This window comes from Electrona antarctica (genome assembly GCF_951216825.1).
Source record: "Electrona antarctica genome assembly, chromosome: 9".
Lineage (NCBI taxonomy): Eukaryota > Metazoa > Chordata > Actinopteri > Myctophiformes > Myctophidae > Electrona > Electrona antarctica.
Window position 1 is genome coordinate 7,617,811 of NC_136790.1, and position 14,736 is coordinate 7,632,546.

Sequence of the window (14,736 nt, forward strand, 5' to 3'; positions counted from 1 at the left end):
GTGCTCGTGCTCCAACATGTCTATCTTCTCCAGGTGGAGTTGACCAACATGTCTATCTTCTCTAGGTGGAGTTGACCAACATGTATGTATCTTCTCCAGGTGGAGTTGACCAACATGTGTATCTTCTCCAGGTGGAGTTGACCAACATGTGTATCTTCTCCAGATGGAGTTGACCAACATGTCTATCTTCTCCAGGTGGAGTTGACCAACATGTCTATCTTCTCCAGGTGGAGTTGACCAACATGTGTATCTTCTCCAGGTGGAGTTGACCAACATGTGTATCTTCTCCAGGTGGAGTTGACCAACATGTCTATCTTCTCCAGGTGGAGTTGACCAACATGTCTATCTTCTCCAGGTGGAGTTGACCAACATGTATGTCTATCTTCTCCAGGTGGAGTTGACCAACATGTCTATCTTCTCCAGGTGGAGTTGACCAACATGTATGTCTATCTTCTCCAGGTGGAGTTGACCAACATGCAGAAGAAGTACTACAGAGCCATCCTGGAGAAGAACTTCAACTTCCTGTCCAAGGGAGCCAATCAGCACAACATGCCCAACCTCATCAACACAATGATGGAGTTACGCAAGTGTTGCAACCACCCCTACCTTATTACTGGTAGGAAAACCACACCCCAACTTCCTTATTACTGATGGTATGATCCATAATTTAATTACCACCCCTAACGTATTGCTGGTATGATCCATAACCTCTCTCCTCTCTCTCTCTCTCACTGCACTGACCAATCACAACTGCTATAATGAACAGACGCTAGGGTGGAAGTAGAGTATAGTAACTGTAGCTTACAAAGCTATTCTGTGAGAATATCACAAAGCAGCCGTTATAACATAAGGTCTCTCTCTCTCTCTCTCTCTCTCTCTCTCTCTCCATCCATCCATCCATCCAATAGGAGCAGAGGAAAAGATCTTGGACAGTTTCAGGCAGAGTCACAGCCCTGATCTGCTGGACTTCCATCTTCAGGCGATGATCCAGGCAGCAGGGAAGCTGGTCCTCATCGATAAGCTTCTTCCTAAGCTTCTGTCTGGAGGACACAAAGTTCTGGTGTTCTCTCAGATGGTTCGCTGTCTCGACATCCTGGAAGACTACCTCATCCAGAGACGGTTATTATTATTATTATTATTATGTTGATCAGACCTCATCAAACCCTGTACACTCAAGACACTTCCCCCGCTGCCACCCTTAGATCTCCATCTATGGAGCTGACCTCTTCTGACATTCCATATGTTGATCTGACCTCATCAAACCCTGTACACTCAAGACACGCTCCATATACATGTATGGCCAGTACAGAGTTCATTCCATATGTTGATCTGACCCCCCATGCCAAAGCGCCAGCGCTCGCCCAGCAGTCTGCCGTCACTCAGGCGGATGCGTGCACATGACCTCGGTCGCTTCTTGCCCTCAGGGTGTCTTACTGGTATTATGATGATGTGTCCAGGTACACGTACGAGTTATTAGTAGTAGTAGTATTATTAGTCTAATAATAATGATGTTTCCAGGTACACATACGAGCGTATCGACGGCCGTGTGCGAGGGAACCTGCGCCAGGCAGCCATCGACCGCTTCTGTAAACCCGACTCGGATCGCTTCGTCTTCCTGCTCTGCACCAGAGCCGGAGGTCTGGGGATCAACCTGACGGCTGCGGACACCTGCATCATCTTTGATTCTGACTGGAACCCCCAAAACGACCTGCAGGTAACCCTGACCATGACCATGTGAGCCTAACCATGACCCTGTGAGCCTAACCACAATCTGGGAATCCATCGGAGGAAAAAACAGCACCCTCTGCTGTTTGTTTCATTTGAATTTGCCTCTGGGTGCATAGCCTGGAACTCACCTATGCTTTTTATGGCACAGGCAGCTCCCGGCAGGATCCGCCGGGAGAAACTATGCGCAGCTGCGTGACATGAGACTAATTACTTAGAGCGACAGAGAGAGAGAGGTGTGTACATGTGTGCGTGTGTGTCAATTTAACAAAGGTGCAGACGATCAGAAATCAGCAGAGAGTGAGAGATGTTTGCGCTACTCTATGCCGAATTGAAGTGGACTCAGACCCAGACTTTTTTTTCCTCCCTGGAAAAAGAAACGTCTGGGTTTCCGAGGCTACTGGGTGCAGGCCCCGGTAGAATGTGTATAACAGGATGTTGGCCCGTTTGGCTGGCCTCAGCCCTCCACTTCCTGTGGTGTGCCTGTGTTTTCATTCCCCCTATCAACAGTCTGTACACATTCTGAATGGCCTTGCTGACAGATTCGGTAGCGCAGCACAGAATCTGTTCTTGAGAGATTACCCTAACCATGACCATGGAGGGCTGGAAAAAGGCCCTCAAGTCGCCATCTGTAAAACGGCAGAAAATGACAAAATAAGTTCGATTTTGTCATTGTGTTTTTCGTTTGAAATGTTTCAAGTTAAAGTTGACCGCATTGGAGACCTTCTTGATGTGACCCCCACAGGCACAGGCTCGCTGCCATCGGATTGGTCAGAGCAAAGCGGTGAAGGTGTACCGGCTGATCACCAGGAACTCCTACGAGAGAGAGATGTTTGACAAGGCCAGCCTCAAGCTGGGTCTGGACAAGGCTGTCCTCCAAGACATCAACCGCAAAGGCAGTCTGAACGGGGTGAGTGAGTGTGAGTGAGTGAGTGTGTGTGTGTGTGTGTGTGTGTGTGTGTGTGGGCGTGGGGGCGTGGGGGAGTGGGCGTGTGCGTGCTTCAGGTGCAGCAGCTGTAACGTGTGTGTGTGTGTGCGCACTCCAGCAGCTGTGTAAGTTGGAAGTAGAAGAACATTACATTATGTTACTGTGTGTGTGTGTGTGTGTGTGTGTGTGTGTGTGTGTGTGTGTGTGTGTGTGTGTGTGTGTGTGTGTGTGTGTGTGTGTGTGTGTGTGTGTGTGTGTGTGTGTGTGTGTGTGTGTGTGCTTCAGGTGCAGCAGCTGTAACGTGTGTGTGTGTGTGTGTGTGTGTGTGTGTGTGTGTGTGTGTGCGCACTCCAGCAGCTGTGTAAGTTGGAAGTAGAAGAACATTACATTATGTGTGTGTGTGTGTGTGTGTGTGTGTGTGTGTGTGTGTGTGTGTGTGTGTGTGTGTGTGTGTGTGTGTGTGTGTGTGTGTGTGTGTGTGTGTGTGTGTGTGTGTGTGTGTGTGTGCATGCGTGTGCTCCAGTCGCAGCAGCTGTCTAAGCTAGAAGTAGAAGACCTGCTGAGGAAAGGAGCGTACGGAGCGCTGATGGACGACGAAGACGAAGGCTCCAAGTTCTGTGAGGAAGACATCGACCAGATCCTCCAGAGAAGAACCCAGACCATCACCATCGAGTCTGAGGGGAAGGGCTCTACGTTCGCTAAGGTACCCTAACCCCCTTAACCCTATCCATAACCCTGACCATCACCATCGCTAAGGTAGACAAACCCCCTTACCTCTAACCCACCTTACCTTGGGTTACCTTAAGGTGGGTTACCTTAACCCAGGGGGTCGCGACCCCTCGGAGGTCGCCAATTCTTTTGGGGGTCCCCAAATTATTTCGAATTTTAAAATGGATAATAATTGATATGCAAAAATGATCATTTGAAATTAAAATGGATTTGATCAATATTTTAGCATTGTGCTAAACCAGCTGACAAAATCTCTGCCTTCCTGCCTGAAGAAGTTTCAACCTAACAACCTGTCCGTCTGTCCGTCTCTTCTCCTCCAGGCTAGTTTTGTGTCTTCTGGGAACAGAACTGACATCTCTCTGGATGATCCCAACTTCTGGCAGAAATGGGCAAAGATCGCTGAGCTGGAGATCGATTCTAAATCAGAGAAGGTAAGGATTCCTTTGAGCTGGAGATCGATTCTAAATCAGAGAAGGTAAGGATCGCTGAGCTGGAGATCGATTCTAAATCAGAGAAGGTAAGGATTCCTGAGCTGGAGATCGATTCTAAATCAGAGAAGGTAAGGATTCCTGAGCTGGAGATCGATTCTAAATCAGAGAAGGTAAGGATTCCTGAGCTGGAGATCGATTCTAAATCAGAGAAGGTAAGGATTCCTTTTCCTTTTAAACGCCCGGGGTCTGACACCATTTTGCATAGTAAAGGTATATTCAGTGATTTCACTTAATTCAAATATCACTTATTTTTTCTTATTTTTTGGATAATCCTCCCTACTATAAAGTGTGCTGACCATATAAGGAGTTCCTCCCTGTCCCCAGTGAGCCCCTCGGTTTGGGCTTTGGGTGGCAAAGCCTTCATCCAATCAGGATGAGAGGGGCCTTCCTCCAATCATGATCGAGTGGGGCGGGCATTGGTGCACGTGCTGTTGGTCTGTTGTACTTCCCCCACTGTAGAGTGTGTGCATGTGCACATCTTGTTACCGGGTGGACCGGGTTTTTTTTCCAAATCACTGAATGGTCCTTTAAACGCCCGGTCCAAATAAACTGGGCTATTGCAATTGCAATGGGGATATTATTTTCGGTTTATTCAGCCTTATTTGGGTCCACCCAGGCTATTATTTGCAGTTTCTTCAGTCTAATTGGAACTGGAACCAAATTATGGCCCTAAAAGCCTGCTGCAAATAGCCACCTGGTTCCTTTTACACGCCCCGGGGTCTGAATCAATTTTGGTCATACAGACATTTTCAGATTATATTTTGCTTTAATCCAAAAAAAACTGCTGTGTTTTTGCTTGTGTCTACCATTCTTTCTCTCTCTCTCTCTCTCTCTCTCTCTCTCTCTCTCAGGAGTCTCTGGTCATCGACACGCCCAGGGTTCGCAAGCAGACTCGTCACTACAACTCGTTTGAAGACGATGAGCTGATGGAGTTTTCGGAGTTGGACAGCGATTCGGAGGAACGTCCGTGCCGGACACGGCGTCTCGGAGAACGAAGCCGGCGGTATCTCCGTGCCGAGTGTTTCCGCGTGGAGAAGAACCTGCTGATCTTTGGGTAGGTGTCCCTATATGTATATAGGGGTCATATAGGTGTCCCTATATGTATATAGGGGTCATATAGGTGTCCCTATATGTATATAGGGGTCATATAGGTGTCCCTATAGGTATATAGGGGTCATATAGGTGTCCCTATATGTATATAGGGGTCATATAGGTGTCCCTATAGGTATATAGGGGTCATATAGGGGTCATATAGGTGTCCATATATGTATATAGGGGTCATATAGGTGTCCCTATATGTATATAGGGGTCATATAGGTGTCCCTATATGTATATAGGGGTCATATAGGGGTCATATAGGTGTCCCTATAGGGGTCATATAGGTGTCCCTATATGTATATAGGGGTCATATAGGTGTCCCTATATGTATATAGGGGTCATATAGGTGTCCCTATAGGTATATAGGGGTCATATAGGTGTCCCTATAGGTATATAGGGGTCATATAGGTGTCCCTATATGTATATAGGGGTCATATAGGTGTCCCTATAGGTATATAGGGGTCATATAGGTGTCCCTATAGGTATATAGGGGTCATATAGGTGTCCCTATAGGTATATAGGGGTCATATAGGTGTCCCTATAGGTATATATGGGTCATATAGGTGTCATATAGGTATATAGGGGTCATATAGGCTGGATTATGGAGGTATGTAGAGAAGAACCTTCTGATCTTTGGGTAAGATGAACCCTAGGCTGGAGTATACAGTAGCATATCTATAATAGATCACAAACCCTAGTGTCCCTAAAGCAGAGCAGCCAACCTGCACGCATTTTGCGTAGAAAACACACAATTCTAGGTCTCAGTACACACGTCCGAAATGCACAATGACAACGACGCAATTTTGGGGGATGGATGCGGTATAACAGTTGGCATTCGGCAAGATTTCTGACTCTTTCAGTCTCTGCCTGCCTACCCCTCCCCGGCTGGAAGAGCCACCTGAAGCGATGTTTGCTTACCCCTGGCCCCGACTCCATGCATGGCGTCCTGTTGTGTATATTCATCCATAAAGTCACTGGGGGACAGACTGTGCCATTTATATTTACATTTCTTGATAGACTATATGTTAACTCTGTCTGAGCAAGTACAGTATAATTCTCCATTAGTGCAATGTACTGCATTTCTGGTGTGATATGTAAACCAGGCATCTGTCACTTACAGACTTTTACAAGTACGTTAATCATTGAACCTCTGACTGCAGCATTAGGTGAATAATTCATCAGTCTGTGTTGGAGTGTCTACAGCTGCATGGTTCATGTCACGTGCAATTACATGCTTGCTAAAGTAATGTTGTGGACTTGTGGTCTCTCTCTCTCTCTCTCTCTCTCTCTCTCTCTCCAGGTGGGGGCGATGGAAGGACATCATGGATTTGGGGCGTTTTAAGGCAGGTCACCTGACGGAACGAGACATAGAGGTGGTCTGCAGGTGAACTTTTACTTGTTGTTTATTTACTCTTGACATTTCTTATTTTATTTTTATCCCACGATTTTGCAACCCATTTTTTCACCCAGTGTCAATTATCTAATCTAATCCTGAGCGCTACACCTCTTCTGCCAACCTGGGGAGGGCAGCGGACTGACCTCAAGCTTCCTTCTATGCATGAGGAGTCCAAGCTGCTTCTTTTCACCTGACAGGGGGGAGTTTCCCCGGCCGGACGTAGCACGTGGAATGAACACGTTATTCTGACCAGTTCCTTTCCCTTCAGGCGCCCTGGCTGGCCAGGGGGAGGTAGTTTAGAGACCAGGATTATTGCATGTTTTTTGTGAGGGTACCTACCCTAGGGTACACGGGTAGAACAGGCAAACTCCACACAGAAAGGCCCTTTCGTCAACCCCGCCTCAGGTATGGGCACTGATGACGTGGAGGAGAGAATACGTATTTACTCCTGACAGTAGAAATGGATCTTTTACTTTGATGTTTATTTACTCCTGGTAGTAGAAATGGATCTTTTACTTTTATGTTTATTAGTATTATTAGTAGTATAGAGGGTATGCGCATGCATAAAGTGAATGGCAAATCGAGTGGCAAAGTGAGTGGAAAAGTGAATTTAACATTGTTTAAAGTCGTTTAACTCTGTGTACGCAGGGCTTTGCTGGTCTACTGCCTCAGACACTACAAAGGAGACGACAAGATCAAGAGTTTCATCTACGATCTGATCACCCCAAGCAAGGAGGGCCAGGACCAGGACCTGCAAAACCACTCTGGTTAGCATTCTGCCATTCACTTACATTACAGCATTAGCGCTGCAGCTAACAACCACTCTGGTTAGCATTCTGCCATTCACTAACACTTACATTACAGTGTTAGCGCTGCAGCTAACAACCACTCTGGTTAGCATTCTGTCATGTTTAAATCCAGCGCTGTGAGTTGTCTGCTCTGAGATCGTAAGTGAGGCTGAAAAAACACAACCGCAGCTAATTAAGAGTTCTCCTCCCCTCCCCTCTCCCCTACTGCTCCCCTCCCCCTCTTCTCTCCTCCCCTCCTCTCCTCTCCTCCTAGGTCTCTCCGCTCCGGTTCCTCGTGGTCGAAAGGGGAAGAAGTTGAAGAATCCGCTGAACGTTCCAGAAGTGAAGACTGCTGATTGGTTGGTTCACTGCAACCCTGAGGTGGTTCTACAAGACGACAGCTACAAGAAACACCTGAAACAGCACTGCAACAAGTAATGATTAGTACTAATGAACTGTACTAATCTGAAAGGATTCTCTGCTGGCTATGTATATGTGCACCTCTACACCAGCATGCCTATTAGAGCAGGGGTTCTCAACCCGTGGGTCGCGACCCCTCGGGGGGGTCACCAAATTATTTTAGGGGGTCCCCAAATTATTTTCAAAAAAAAAAAAAAAAAAAGAGGGCATATGTCAACCCTGCCCGCTCACCTCCGCCCCACCCCCTCCTGGTGCTGCATCCATCTTGGATCCTAAACACAATATAAACAAATGGGAGAGGGGTGGGGCAGAGAAAGGCCCTTATTGGTGGCCCCACCCACCACCAACAAGGCAACCTGCTACTACTCCACCCCACTCTCAGCTATAGAGTGGTGAGGTTTTCTACATCATCTATAGGACGACAGCTACAAGAAGCACCTGAAACAGCACTGCAACAAGTAATGAGTAGTACTAATTAACACTAATTAACTGTACTAATCTATAGGACGACAGCTACAAGAAGCACCTGAAACAGCACCGCAACAAGTAATGAGTAGTACTAATTAACACTAATTAACTGTACTAATCTATAGGACGACAGCTACAAGAAGCACCTGAAACAGCACTGCAACAAGTAATGAGTAGTACTAATTAACACTAATTAACTGTACTAATCTATAGGACGACAGCTACAAGAAGCACCTGAAACAGCACTGCAACAAGTAATGAGTAGTACTAATTAACACTAATTAACTGTACTAATCTATAGGACGACAACTACAAGAAGCACCTGAAACAGCACTGCAACAAGTCAGTATATAACTCTAACCCTAACTAGCTTACCCTAACCCTAGTCAGTATCTACCTTACCCTAACCCTAGTCAGTATCTACCTTACCCGAACCCTAGAGCGTCGCAGTCCCGCCCCCGACGAGCGGCCCGGAAGAGAATTTCCCATGCATTTTTCCTATAGAGTCTAGACGTTTCAAAAAGTATTTATTTAAAGACCTGTAAGCCAACTCGGCTGCTGACGAATCATGACAATAAACACATTTTTTTGGGGGGGGGCTGAACAAATAATTAGAAAGAAGAAAAAAAGGGCAGGATACAACACTTTTTTTTCCCTTCTTTCTAATTATTTGTTCGGCCCAAAAAAGTCTTTAAATAAATACTTTTTGAAACAGTTACAAGAAACACCTCAAACAGCACTGCAGCAAGTCAGTATCTGAAGGCTTAATAGTTAGTACTAATTAATGAATGAATGTATGAATCCCAATGTATGAATGAATGAACCATTGTAAAGCGCTTAGAGCACTTGGAAAAGCGCTATAAAAATGCAATTCATTATTATTATTATTAAAGTACATTATGATTATGGACTGTTATCTGCAGTTCTCAAAGTGGGGTCGGGGTCCAGGGACCCCTGGGTCCTTGAGGGGGTTCCAGGGGGTCCCCAGCAAAAGCAGGCTACTTCTTATCACCTGACTGGAATTTCCAAGGTTGGACTTAGCGTGTGGAAGGAACACGTTATTCCAACCAGTTCCTTATTTCCCCTCCATCAGGCGCCCCGGCTGACCAGGGAGAGGCAGTATAGAGACCAGGATTACTGCATGTTTTTTGTGAGGGTACCTACCCTAGGGGACACAGGGAGAACATGTGAGGGTACGTACCCTAGGAGACATGGGGAGAACATGTGAGGGTACCTACCCTAGGGGACATGGGGAGAACATGTGAGGGTACCTACCCTAGGGGACATGGGGAGAACATGTGAGGGTACCTACCCTAGGGGACACAGGGAGAACATGTGAGGGTACCTACCCTAGGGGACACGGGGAGAACATGCAAACTCCACACAGAAAGGCCCTTTCGCCAACCCCACCTAGGGTATTGGCACTGATGCGGAGGAGAGTACACATCCCAGGGCCCACAGCTGGGGCTGGCGGGAGCTTTTTCTGCTATTTTTGAGGTGTGCTAGCCCCTCCTTTACACAGGTTTAATGTTTGTTTTGTAAACGCATTGACAATGAAGGTAAAATGTACGTCATAATGTGTCGTTTACGTCATATTGTCTCTTTATTGTTAATGGCGTTTAATGTTTGTGTTGGCACTGCTTGTTTTACATCACCAATACATCACCTAATCAACATGAGTTAGACTTCAATATATTAGCGCCCTTCACCTCACACGGGTGTGATCTTTTTTAAACATTTTAAAATAATCCTGAGTGTATTGAAGCTAGTCATTGACATCAATTACTAATTAATAGTTAATAGTTTATATTAATTCAGTTTGAGATTGCGTTATAATACCTATCTATCAGTGTCTCCGTGTCTAGGAGATCAACCGGGAAGTGGTTGGTCCGTTAGTAAAAAGGTTCCCCCTCGCTGACTTGAACGATAATCGAAATCTTAACTCGGATTCTAATCCCAGATTCCGATTCTATTCAAAACTAGCTTTATTCCGGTCGTGTTGCTGGTCACGGTAAAAAAAAAAGAAAATCATGCCTCGGTGGTCAGTGTGATCCTCCCACGATAAGATTGCTTATCCGTGAGCTAACTTTCAGTAAAGGCCTGGGGTGATAGCCAATGTCTCTCTCTCTCTCCCCTCTCTCTCTCTCTCTCTCCCTCTCCAGGGTGTTGTTGAGAGTGAGAATGTTGTATTATCTGAAAGTGGAGGTGTTGGGTGAGGCTGCCAACCAGTCTGTAGAAGGACTTCCATACAGGTACACACACACACACACACACACTTGCTGCGTTCACTATAGCTATGACGTCTTTGTTTTGTTGCTCCAGCCACCTTGTGTTAAATGATGAAGCTAAAGATGGTAAAATGGAATTGGTCCAAGCGAGGTTATTGATGCTGTAGCTGCTAGGGTTATCGCTCTCTCTGTGTTTCAGTGTCTCTCTCTCTCTCTCTCTCTCTCTCTCTCTCTCTCTCTCTCTCTCTCTCTCTCTCTCTCTCTCTCTGTCTGTGTTTCAGTAAAGTGGAGTTCTCTCTACCAGACATTGACTACATGGAGATTCCAGCTTCATGGTGGGATGCAGACGCAGACAGGTGTCTCCTGATTGGTGTTCATAAACATGGTGAGGGGGGTGGGGAGGAGGGGGGACATGAGTCTGGCACCAGACTGACGATGTCGGGTGGAAACGGTTCCTTATGCTGCGTTCACACGGGCAGACGTAAAGATGCAAAGCTACACAGTGCATTTGTAGCTGTTGCATCTTTTGCAGCAGCTACAAGCGTCGGATTTGCTTCGTAGCTTCACACGGCTGGCTTCCATTGACGATGTAGACTGCGTTGTTGCGTGAACACAACATTAGCCTGGTGGTGCTGCTCTTGATACTGCGGTAGGCCCCCTTGCCCTTCCGTGGGCGTTGTAGGGGAAACCGGTTGAACAGTTTGTGGCTTGGGTGGTGCTTGTCCTTGATGCGCTAGGCTTTGGCTACTCACCGATTGTTGTACAGTCCCTGGAGCTCGGGGAGCGCGCCTCTCATTAGGCTGATCTTTTCTCGAGCAGTACAGTTCCCACACCAGACTGTGACACAGCCTGATAGAATACCTCCACAACCTGAGGATGATAGAACTGTTGCAGCACAACCTGAGGATGATAGAACTGTTGCAGCACAACCTGAGGATGATAGAACTGTTGCAGCACAACCTGAGGATGATAGAACTGTTGCAGCACAACCTGAGGATGCGGTGTCCTACTCCAAAGTTCTTCAGGTGTCGGAGCAGTACAGGCTACTTCTACAGTTTCTATTGTTTGTGTGTTTCCCTATGTAACTTTGTGTGTGTGTGTGTGTGTGTGCGTGTGCGTGTGCGTGTGCGTGGTGTGTGCGTGTGTGTGTGTGTGTGTGTATGCAGGTTATGAGCGCTACAACGCCATGCGAGCAGACCCAGAGCTGTGTTTCCTGGAGAGGGTGGGGATGCCCGATGTCGCCGCTCTGACCAATGAGGGAGGAGGGGAGGGGCCTGATGTCATCACTCTGACCAATGAACAGGGAGGAGGGGAGGGGCCTGATGTCATCAATCTGACCAATGAACAGGGAGGAGGGGAGGGGCCTGATGTCACCGCTCTGACCAATGAAGGAGGAGGGGAGGGGCCCGATGTCACAGCTCTGACCAATGAGCAGGGAGGAGGGGAGGGGCCTGATGTCACCGCTCTGACCAATGAAGGAGGAGGGGAGGGGCCCGATGTCACAGCTCTGACCAATGAGGGAGGAGAGGAAGGGCCCTGTGTCACCGCTCTGACCAATGAGGGAGGAGAGGAGGGGCCCGATGTCACAGCTCTGACCAATGAGCAGGGAGGAGGGGAGGGGGGCGTCGACCTAACTGACAGGTAACACACACTTACTGCGTTCACTCTAGCTATGACGACAAATAGTAGAGGACCTGGCTAAGATATGTATGCACTTCATTTAGGAGAGAATATCTCAACTGTTCTTGGCTAATATGACTCCCGCGAACAACTTGGGAACTGTGAAAAATTCTCTATCCGGGGCGAAATACCCGGAAATGACCACGCCCTTTCTTAAATGACCACTACTTCGAACATGACTATCTTCTAAACCGTTGGAGCTACAGATTTTCTGAGGTGCTCAAAATTTTCAGAATACTCATGTTTGTTGAATCCGTGCCGAAGCCAGCAACCCTCCAGGTCATCATAGTGGCCAAATCAAATATGGCCGCCAGTCCGCCACCTGAAAAAGGTTTTATCTAGAACTTTTGAACCACATGAGCTATGAATGCAAACGTGGTGTCTAAATCATGTTTTTTGACAATTGGAAACATTTTGGAATGATCATCTTTATGACTGGGTGTGGCTGAACCTCTATTTTGCATATTTCAAAGATGGCGACAATCTGACAATTAGTTTTACTTCCTTTAACTTTGTCCTTTTTGTATGATCAGGACAAAAAAGGTCTTCTCCGTGAGGAATCTAAAGGACGGAGCGTGTGTGTGTGTGTGTGTGTGTGTGTGTGTGTGTGTGTGTGTGTGTGTGTGTGTGTGCGCGCTCGCACGTGTTTCCAATTTAAACATACCTTTGACTAATGCTCAGCATAAATTATTAAGCTCTTATGCTATTATTCTCTTGTTTCAATAAAATTACATCTGTTGTTTACACATTTATGTTTTATTTAGAGATAGTCAGAAAGACAGGAAGCAGAGCTGGAGGTAGCAGAGACTAAAATGTTGAGGTTCTCTCTGGGAGTAACAAGGATGGATAGGATCATTAATGAGTACATCAGAGGGACAGCACATGTCAGATGTTTTGGAGATAAAGAAGAAGAAGTAGAAGGACGGCAGGACGCTGAGGTTGGAACTGCCAGGCAGGAGGCCTAGAGGAAGACCAAAGAGAAGATGTATGGATGTAGTGAAAGAGCCCTTTCAATGAAGCCCTTTGAATTGAATTGAATTGAAATATTGGAGGCAGGGTTACATGTTCGTATTAAGGAATAGTATTTTTTTCCCTTTCTTCCCCCTAAGCATCCGGCTTATAAGAGCATTCTTATGATGTGCTTCATTATAATCAATAATGGAGAGAAAAGGTAGAAGGAGAATTCTTTCTTTGGTGTATGGACAGCAGCCACTCAAAACTCAGAAATAGCTACAAAAACAGCTGAAGTACCGGTACTTGAAAACTGCATTATTCTGAAAGGAAAGAGAAGTACACAACATGTCTGGCTGTTTCTTTTCTTTGTACCATGAAAGGTCTGTGTGCGTGCGTGCGTGGTCAAAAAGGAAATGGAATGGAGAAAAGGAATGGATGGAGCGGCCCATTCATTGGGTAGCCTTGGTACCAGAAAATCTGTAGCTCCAACAGTTTCGAAAATAGAGCCATGTTTGAACTAGCGGTCAAAAGGGCGTGGTCATTTTTGGGTATTTCGCCCCGGATAGAGAATTTTTCACAGTTCCCAAGTTGTTCGCGGGGGTCATATTAGCCAAGAACAATTGAGATATTCTCTCCTAAATGAAGTGCATACATATTAGCCAGGTCCTAGACTAAAAGCTCAAGTGTTTGTTTTGTTGCTCAAGTCACCTTGTGGTAAAAAATGAAGCTACATTTAAATAGAATTGAGAACTTGCACAATGAAAAGTGAAATTGGAAGTGATGAAACCAAAAAATGACCAGATGAGTTTATAAATAGAACTCTATAAAATGATGTACTTATTGGAACTAGAACTCTATAAAATGATGTACTTATTGGAACTAGAACTCTATAAAATTATGTACTTATTGGAACTAGAACTCTATAAAATGATATATTTATTGGAACTAGAACTCTATAAAATGATGTACTTATTGGAACTAGAACTCTATAAAATGATGATGCAACTCCTGTTTTGTGTGTGTGTGTGTGTGTGTGTGTGTGTGTGTGTGTGTGTGTGTGTGTGTGTGTGTGTGTGTGTGTGTGTGTGTGTGTGTGTGTGTGTGTGTGTGTGTGTGTGTGTGTGTGTATGTGTATGTGTATGTGCATGTGCGCAGTGTCAGTGCGTGTAAGAGTGAGGAAGTGAAGGATGAAGCAGAAACCAGAACAGACGCAGGAGAAGAGAGAGATGAGAGTTGTAAGGTGAGAGCAGAAGACTGTAAAACAGATCACTGGAAACGTTTTGGTTGATTTTTCAGAGCAGCACAGCTAAACGTGTTGATGGCGCCCCCCTGTGGAATGAGCAACCATGCTCATCATGTGACTTGACTGGTCACATGATCACCGGATCATGGGTCCTGTAACTTTGTCCCTGGGTCAAAATCAGTTGAAAAACCTAACGGTTAGAAATCAAAAATGTGACTTTTTACAGGGGCCAGTTCTGAATTGCAGAGAATAGCCAAAGTCAAAGTCGTACACGTTAGTCACACACGTTACCGCAATGACATTTGTTCTCCGCATTTGACCCATCTCTTGGAGCGGTGAGCCGCAGCGTGCGTCGCGCTCGGGAATCATTAGTTGATTTGACCCCCAATCCAACCCATTGATGCTGAGTGTCAAGCAGGGAGGCATTGGGTCCCATTTTACAGATTTGGTATGACCCGGCCGGGGATCGAACCCCCGACCTCCCAGTTTCAGGGCGGACACTCTAACCACAAGGCCACTGTCTGGTTGATTGAGCAGGGATTCACATACCTTTATGACTGTTGGTAGGGCATAAAAAAGCCACATATA

At 46.2% G+C, this 14,736-nt stretch overlaps 1 protein-coding gene across 1 annotated transcript in view; it reads left to right on the plus strand.

Moving 5' to 3' along the window:
* The window catches only part of chd6 (chromodomain helicase DNA binding protein 6), a 75,389-nt gene that overhangs the window by 41,256 nt on the left and 19,397 nt on the right, over positions 1 to 14,736 (plus strand). Inside the window, exons 19-33 of the mRNA XM_079510865.1 lie at positions 460 to 616; positions 909 to 1,119; positions 1,519 to 1,714; positions 2,471 to 2,635; positions 3,177 to 3,356; positions 3,703 to 3,813; positions 4,725 to 4,927; positions 6,272 to 6,355; positions 7,016 to 7,134; positions 7,430 to 7,589; positions 10,206 to 10,295; positions 10,553 to 10,656; positions 11,438 to 11,508; positions 11,854 to 11,912; positions 14,061 to 14,145. Coding sequence (XP_079366991.1) covers positions 460 to 616; positions 909 to 1,119; positions 1,519 to 1,714; positions 2,471 to 2,635; positions 3,177 to 3,356; positions 3,703 to 3,813; positions 4,725 to 4,927; positions 6,272 to 6,355; positions 7,016 to 7,134; positions 7,430 to 7,589; positions 10,206 to 10,295; positions 10,553 to 10,656; positions 11,438 to 11,508; positions 11,854 to 11,912; positions 14,061 to 14,145 — 1,995 coding nt within the window. The remainder of the gene's footprint in view (positions 1 to 459; positions 617 to 908; positions 1,120 to 1,518; positions 1,715 to 2,470; positions 2,636 to 3,176; positions 3,357 to 3,702; positions 3,814 to 4,724; positions 4,928 to 6,271; positions 6,356 to 7,015; positions 7,135 to 7,429; positions 7,590 to 10,205; positions 10,296 to 10,552; positions 10,657 to 11,437; positions 11,509 to 11,853; positions 11,913 to 14,060; positions 14,146 to 14,736) is intronic.